At 46.4% G+C, this 7,766-nt stretch overlaps 1 protein-coding gene across 6 annotated transcripts; it reads right to left on the bottom strand.

The window, feature by feature from the left end:
• Positions 1-711: 711 nt before the first annotated feature.
• On the bottom strand, positions 712-7,614 carry LOC148655407 (uncharacterized). Of its 6 annotated transcripts, none has more exons than XM_088646049.1 (8): positions 7,496-7,608; positions 7,348-7,382; positions 4,837-4,907; positions 4,070-4,132; positions 3,677-3,810; positions 3,106-3,234; positions 1,613-1,730; positions 712-1,214 (listed from the first exon to the last, which is right to left on the bottom strand). In XM_088646049.1, the coding sequence occupies exons 5-8, from the start codon at positions 3,769-3,771 to the stop codon at positions 1,119-1,121; spliced, it is 438 nt and encodes a 145-aa protein (XP_088502175.1). In that variant the 5' UTR covers positions 3,772-3,810; positions 4,070-4,132; positions 4,837-4,907; positions 7,348-7,382; positions 7,496-7,608; the 3' UTR covers positions 712-1,118. The 6 variants fall into 6 exon arrangements, with proteins under 6 accessions (XP_088502175.1, XP_088502174.1, XP_088502177.1 ...); XM_088646048.1 differs by having other exon boundaries at positions 4,075-4,132; positions 7,496-7,607; XM_088646051.1 differs by lacking the exon at positions 4,837-4,907 and having other exon boundaries at positions 1,613-1,727; positions 4,075-4,132; positions 7,496-7,614.
• Positions 7,615-7,766: the final 152 nt, after the last annotated feature.

The following is a 7,766-nucleotide window of genomic DNA, read 5'->3' as shown; positions in this document are numbered from 1 at the left end:
CCAGGTTGCTTGGAATGCTGTTTTTTGTTTTCTTTGATGTGCATTCTTTACAAATTCCTTCCCTGTTGTTCTGGTTTAAATTGCTTAATTCCAATTAGTTGCAGTTCAGTGAGCTGGGTAAAAATACAGTGTGTGTGCGTGCTGTTCTTTGGCTACCTTTAGCACTGCTTTATTAGAAGGTGACTGTTAAAATAACGATGGTGCAGCAAGTGGTATTTAATGCAACACAAAACTGTCCGAGACTCGGCAATATACTTTTAATTATCTGACATTTGCACCTCGCATGGACATTCAGGGCTCCCATCCATAAACAGACTCTGCAAACTCTCTTGCGTTTCTCACCCCAGAACAACTTGAACTCTGTCCAGGAGGAAGTGACAGATGTGTTCCACCTTTCCGCACACAAAGGGTCAAGCAAACGCATGGTCTAAAGTAAACAGACTCGTGCTTCATGTAGGAAAGAGCCTGCTTAGCTCTTTCAGTGACTATAGCTTTATTGTTTAAAGAGAAATGAAACTATTCTTTAATTAAAACTAAGAAAATAGCTTTTACCAGAGATCCAGAGAAATCTACCCTGCTCTCAATGTCCCATTTTATTTTTAACTTGAGTAATTTTCTAATGGAAATCTGCACAACTAGAAGATGCTAAGAAAATGAAATGGTTTGGTGCAGGAAGTATAAACGCAAAAATATCCAGAAATTCCAAAAGCAGACATTACAATGTGTTTTTTTATTAAAGTTATATAAAATTTAGTTTAGCTTTACAGAAGGAAGTCCTGCATTCCTTTTAATTTTACTACAGACACCATAAAATACATAAAGGTCACACAAAGATACAAATATATCTAAAAAAAAAATCTTTCAGCCAGTGAACCAGAATTATAATTATGTAGACTGTTAACCAGTAGCAGCCTTTCAGAAAACTCATTTTCTTGCAAAGATTTAGAAAACGCAGTGTCCCAGCACTTGGAATTTTAATACACAAAAAGGAAAATAAAGGAATTAAGTCAAATTTAAATAAAAGCATTAACCTCCTTGCCGATAATGCTGTTCCAAAGTGTGTCAGTCACAGACCTGCTTGTGACTCTTCAGTGCAAGTGTCCTCCCCGCCCGGCCCTCTAGAGCTCAATGCAGACGGCTGCGGCCAGCAGGATCACGGCGAGCGCCCCCGCGGCCCAGCCGCTGCAGGCGTGGCTGGGGTGGAAGTGGGAGACCTGCGACCCAGGACGAAAGAAGAGTGAACAACAGTGGGGAGCCAGGCCTGCTCCATCCCGGCACACCCCCCCTGCTCCCTCCAGGACAGCGCGTCCATTACTGCTACACTCCCCTCCCTCGTGTGCCCGTAACCAGGTTTCTGCGATTCCAGTTCCGGTTGTATCCTGCATCTCCTGTAATTTGTTTTTCCCCGATACCAGCCTCTAGGCAAGAGCACTTAATTACCGGATCGCTTGTTTTGTTTCTCCTTCTCCCTTCTCTTGGCACAGTAGTAAAAAACATCGCTTTGCATGACGACATCGTTTTGAAACGACATCGGGACCAAGTGCCCCAAAATTAAACGTCACTTCTGTGCCTTTTGAATGTACGCGAGGGTCAAGATGACCAGCACTCTCACCCAGCTCCTCCATCGGCTGCGTCTCTGGGCTGCTGGAGCCTCTGCTCCCGAAACCAGGCACCTTTTGATCATTCCGAACACGGATCTTGCGCCCACATGGAAGCCAAAAGGCGATCTTCTAAAATGAATCAATTTTAACAATTGCAATGGGTCAAGACCTTGATTTATTCTATAAACACAACTGAAAGATACATTTGCAACCTCAAAAGCATAAAACATTTGAAGCAGGGTGAGATATGCCCCATTGTAGATGACACTGTGACTGAACAGTAGAGATTTATTCACAGGCTGTAAGTACTCTTGGGCCCTGGGTTTGATTCTGGCCTGGGAGGCCCGCTTGTGTGGATTTCTGGTCCTGGTGCTTCGGTTTCCTTAGCTTCTCAAGGACATGCTCATCAGCAACACAATCATGTGCAAGCTGTGATGGACTGGTGTCCTGCCCAGGGTGAAGTCCTGGCTCACACTCCAGTAAGTATCTGTTCGAGTTGTGCAACTTACGACTACAGGCACTTTAAAATCATTTTTGATGCTCTGCACTGATTCCACTCACTGAAGGAGTGATCGGAAGAAACTCTGTGCTTGCAGGATGGCTCTCCAGTCCAGTCCAGGAGAGAGGAAGCAGTATTTGGGGAAAAGCAGAATGGAAAGAGATGCAGGGTCAGGCACTGCTTCAGAGCAGTGTCCTGACACAACCTTTTGTTTTACCTGTAGACGGAGAGCAGTAGGTTTGTTGCAACATGATTTGCTTGAAGAGCACTATTGTCAAGTATACTAATGCACCAACAGCTCAGCTGCAGTAGAGAGCATTTTTCATGCAGGTAGCAAACGGAAACTATAAACACAAAAAAGGTTGTATACAAACAGCCCTCCAGAACAGTGTGTATCTGCTAGCGTCACACTCCTCCCCACCATGCCCTGTTAGCCATGTTTCGACAGTTCCAGTTCCCGCTACGGTTTCATCTTCTGAGATACTAGCCTTTAATTACCTGATCACTAGTTTCATTTCTCTCTTTGGTTCCCCCTTTGTGTTTGCTCCCAATGTAAACCTTCATTTTGACTTCTCCCTCCATCTATCCTATTTGTCTCCGATATCCGTCTTGGGTGGAACAAGAAAGACGAGGTTTCTCTTACATTCTTAGCTTTGGAAGCACTGTGAAACTGGACTGCTGTTTACTAAAATCAGTGAAATTTCAGAATATTATTTCGGATATGTTCCGATTGCATCCATGCAAATCCATCTTCTATTCTACGAGCACAGGCAAAGCGGCAAAGCCACCCTTTCCTCGAGGGTCCAGAGCGCACAAGTTCCGGGACGGATTCTGAATTGACAGGTGTAAATTCCATACAGGTGGGCTCCCAGGAACAGAATCAAACTGGAGAAGACCCTCCCACTATGAGGGTTCTGATCTCAAGGGCACGGATCGCCGGTCTGAGTTTTTCTTTTTGATGTAAACCTACAAACCATTTCTTTGAAACTCGGAGTTCACACACACCTCGAAGGCCGTCCAACATGCACGGCTGTGGGCGTGGGGTGCAACAGAACACTTAGGAAGTGCCCACTGTAACGCTGATTGAGCTCGTCGCCGATGACTGCTAGCTGTCGCCCAATGTGCTGAGCAGCACTGAGAAAAGAGAAAACCAGAATTATTCTCCGAAAGACCCCTCAGTGGTTGGCTCTGGACCACCTCATCCTGCAAGTCACCGATCAGAGAGGGTAAGAGGTGACCCATAGGCTGGAGGTTGCCAGTTTAAGTCCAGGCTGTACCACAAGACATCGGTGTCTGGACAGAAGCCAAGCCTCGCAGTTTTCTTAATGAGCTCATGGGACAAATGGGTAGAGGCATCTCATGTGCAGTCGGTTCAGTCTTCATCACCGAGCGTCATGAAGTGATCACACACAGATTCACATCCGGTGCAGAAAATCTTAGTAATCTTTGAAAAAGGTGTATTATTTTGTTTCCAAAACAGTCATCTTTCCAAATAAGGAACTTATGCCATTTAAAAGCTCATCAAATCATATCAAACAGCCCTGGACGAAAGAAAAAAGCTCTTATTTTTCTGTACCTTATATCCATATCTGAGAGAACTCTTTCTTCTGCTTCGCTGGGGTGGAGCTGGGAGGAATTGCTTTTACAGGATTCTCCTGCTTCGCCGCTCATGGTGTATCCAAGTCAAACAAAAACCCTGCGTCTCGATTTCTGCAAAAAGCAACATGTTTTATGAAGCGGCCAGTAAGAAGGAAAGGTAGGGTAAATGAATATAAAAATGTTGCCATTTCCACCCCCCCCAATAGCAGATCAGTAATACGGAACATTAAACACCCCCCCAGAAAGTGTGATATTCACATTCCCGGTAATTCAAATTAATTCAGAATGTTCCCAGTCTGCTACTGAACACAGGCCTCACGCCAGACATTCACAGTAGCAGATGAAAGCAGAAGGGACAGTACGAGGCTACCTTACTGTGAAAGCCCAGCACCGGCAATGACTAATTACTCTGGAAAAGGTGAAGATGATCCCTCTGGAAAAACAAGCAGAGGGACAAGACAGGCATTCAAATGAAGGCAACAGATCTCCACAGAAAAGGCGGCAAGTACTGGTTACATTTTAACTTCGCACTTGAAAAACCCAAGGGGCCTGGCTTAACCACAGAGATCACCACCAGGAAAAGTGCTCACAACTGGTGACCAGCACAAGTTCATATTCACTTTGCAATTCTTGACCCCAGCTTTCCAGAACACATGTCCTTTTAAAAGAGACCTGAAATCCTGTTTATGTGAATCCTAAATTAATTAATAAAGTAAATATAAACTTGATCTTGGCTAAGACTCGCTTGCTGTGCTGCGCCGTGCCTTCATCTCTGGGTCCTTAAAACTCCAACTTCCTTTAGAGAGCAGAGGTGACATCATGCACTGGCAAGCAAAGCAGGTTTTGTCATTGAAAGAAAAAAAAGCACACAGAAGCCTGCTGCACAGCTCACTGTTGCTTCTCAAAGCAAACCCCTCCAGCAGCCAGCACTGGAGTTCATTCCATAGTTTCGATATGGGACGTCTTTACACAGCGATCACTGCACTGTTTCAGTTTGTACATTTTCGGTTTCTGTTTGGGGAAAATCAGCTTGCCCCCCCCCACCCTCTCCCTCCCTGCTTGCCCGGCACTCTTTCGGGGTGCACTGGGCGAGCCCCGAGTCGCCTCCAGACTGAAAGGGGGTGTCTGGTCACAAACCTGCAGTGTGACAGGAGCCAAAATCGGACTTTCAGAACGATGTTCAGTTTTCATCGAAGGAACCAGTAAATCTGGAAGAGGAGGGGTAAATAAACAGTGTTTTGGCTGTCGAGCCTTCCTCAGGCGGCTGACTCCTCCTCTTCAGAGAGGAATTCATATTTATTTGTTCCTTTACCAACGAGCGCTGGGACAACTCCCCACTCAGACCTTAGTTTTAGCTACAGTATAAACACTGACACTGTGGTGTGATCAGGACACAGTATAGCTCTTGCAAAACACAAGAAAGTGAGAATTTGCGTGACTTCCTGTGGATATCTGCACAGGCCATCCAATACCGGTTCGAGCAGCCGTTTTGTAATCCTGAAAAAACATACTGCTAAAAATTTCACTTTTTTTAACAATTATCAACAATTACTGTTACTTACTGTACAGTAAAATTTTTAACAATTTTTAGATTGTTTTCTGAACCAAGCTAAGTTATAAGTCTCACAATGATTCTACATGGGACAAGGTTTTCTTCATTTAAGAAATTCCAGTTGCCGATTGTCATCATTTTAATAGATTCATACCATTTCGCATTTCTTTGATGACAACAATGAATGAACCAAGACATTCTTAAAAAGAACAGCTGTAAAAAGCTATTTGACATAAAAAAACGCTTTAATTTGTAAACAGGAGTATTGCACGCCAACACATAGGGGCTGGGCTTTAGAGAATATTACACATCCCGGGGCCAGGGCATGCAAATTCCACATTTCCATTAAGCAAATGAACCAGTCCTCCCCTGCAGAACAACAGCGCTATCGACGCCGAGGCAGCAGAAATGGTTTCCGTGTATTAACAGCCTCGACAATGAGAATGAATAACCGGGATACCACTGGAGATTGAATCCTGCTCTTCCAACAACAGCGCGTCGGTGATCACACCCGAAAACTAAACAAGGCACCAGGGCACCGTGCCGCAGGAGCAGAGCCGCTGGAGACTGGACCTGCAGGCGCCGCAGCAGCGGGGACTCCGGACGGCCGCGCACCGGAAGGCCGCAGTGTGGCCAGGGCTCCCAGCTCGGACCCTTGGGCAGGGTGCATGCTTACACCAGAGGTCCCTGCAGGCGCACGTGGCTGCAGCTGTGGATGAAACACTGCACAGCGAGGCCAGAACCTCAACACGGCCAATGTTGCCCACACTCCACCCCGCCGACTCGTCCCGCAACACCTGGGTGCGAACCCGGGTCTCCGGGGGGTAACGCCACAGGGAACCAGCTGAGGCCCCGCCACGGGCGGGAGGAGGTGGGCGATGACGTCACCCTGTCCTAACTAGCTCCGCTACAGAGGCGTGCTGCTGCTCCTCGTTCCCTCCCGCCCCAGCGGGTCTGAACGTGGACGTGAAGCACCAGTTTGCTGCTGCAGCATTGATCAGAAAGTGCCCTCACATTCTCCCTTTCAGATACGTTGACGATTAGAAGACAGCCTGTGAAATGGACCGATGACGTCATGTGTGTGTAAACAGTAGCCGTGTCCCTCAAGAGGGCTCTTCACAGCTCCTGCTCCCTTCTATGGGCTTTCCCGTGTTATCTACCTGTACACAACCATACATGTACATTGCTGGCCGCTGCGGTCTAACATTATTTCTAGGACACAAATAGCTGCTGACCTCCAAATGAAATCATAACTTCTCATGCTGTTTGATACTGGTACATTTTCCCCTTCAGAATTTGTCATTTTTAATAAGCGAGTTGATAACATTTTGTAACATTACAGTTCATTTGCTTCGTCACGTTTGGCAGTGTCGTCATGAATTCTAACGGGCACTGAATGCTCTCCGACTGACACCTTACAGTGAAATATAACTTCTCCTCCGTCCTCAGACAGGACACCAGGAGCCACGACAGTCGATTTCTCGACACTGTCTTGTTTACTTCTAGCTCAAACCAACAGTATCCACACCGGAGGGATAAGGCATATGATTAATATAAAAGTGTAACTGTCGTTTATAGGCAGTGGGAAAAACATACAATAAACGATAACCTTAATTATCAGTAATCCAAGATGATAATAACGTCTATCAAAATAGAATAAAAACATAACGCAACCAATCACATTGTTCTTCCGAAATCTGAACTGAACAGAGATCCGGAATTTGCGCCGCCTGAGCACTGAAAAGCGGACTGAATCGGAGGATGAAGTCAGGAGATACACGTTTTAAACCTTTTTGAAAATATCGTTTAGCTCTGCGGGGCGTTTAATCGAAACGCCGCCTCAATAATGGACAGCAGCCCGCTTGATCCCGGATGATGTCACCTTTCCTAAAAGGTTCCTTTGCAGAAATTAGTCTCGGAAAATACGGAAAAGCTGAGAAAATTAAACCGCCGCTGCCTCAAAGCAACTTATATGATCCTGTAGGATCAGACTATGATGCCGTGCGCGCTACCTCGATCCATACTGCGGCGTCATGCGGTCACCATTACTGACAACAAAAGCAAACAGGTGCTGAAAAGGCAACACAGCCGCCTACCTGCTTTCTTCCCAAAGATCCAAGCGGACGCCGCCCTACGACACGAGAGAGAACATTTTATTATCGCAACAGACTGCGGCAGGGCCCCAGAGGCGATCACGATTCATGTTTTTAGGAACCGCATAAAAGAGAAGGTGGCGTTACTTACAGCAGCGTCCTTTAAAACTGCTTGCTAAGTGACTGAGACAGCACCTGGGCTCGCACGACGGTGTCACGGAGTCCACGCCCACGGCGGCACGCTCCGCCAGAGGGCGAGCGCGCGCCCTGGTCCCGGCTGGTCGCGGGCTGTACTGTACCGTCTTCTCTCCACGTCTGTAGTATCGTGCCTCTGTAATTCGGACACCGACTATATGCCTGATGCATCAACACCAAGCGATTCATACTTATTTTCTACCTTTTTACACCGCCTGCTGCCCTCT

This window comes from Lepisosteus platostomus, chromosome 9 (assembly GCF_059453375.1).
Source record: "Lepisosteus platostomus isolate fLepPlt1 chromosome 9, fLepPlt1.hap1, whole genome shotgun sequence".
In the NCBI taxonomy this organism is placed as follows: Eukaryota; Metazoa; Chordata; class Actinopteri; order Semionotiformes; family Lepisosteidae; genus Lepisosteus; species Lepisosteus platostomus.
This window is presented reverse-complemented; position numbering and strand designations above follow the sequence as displayed.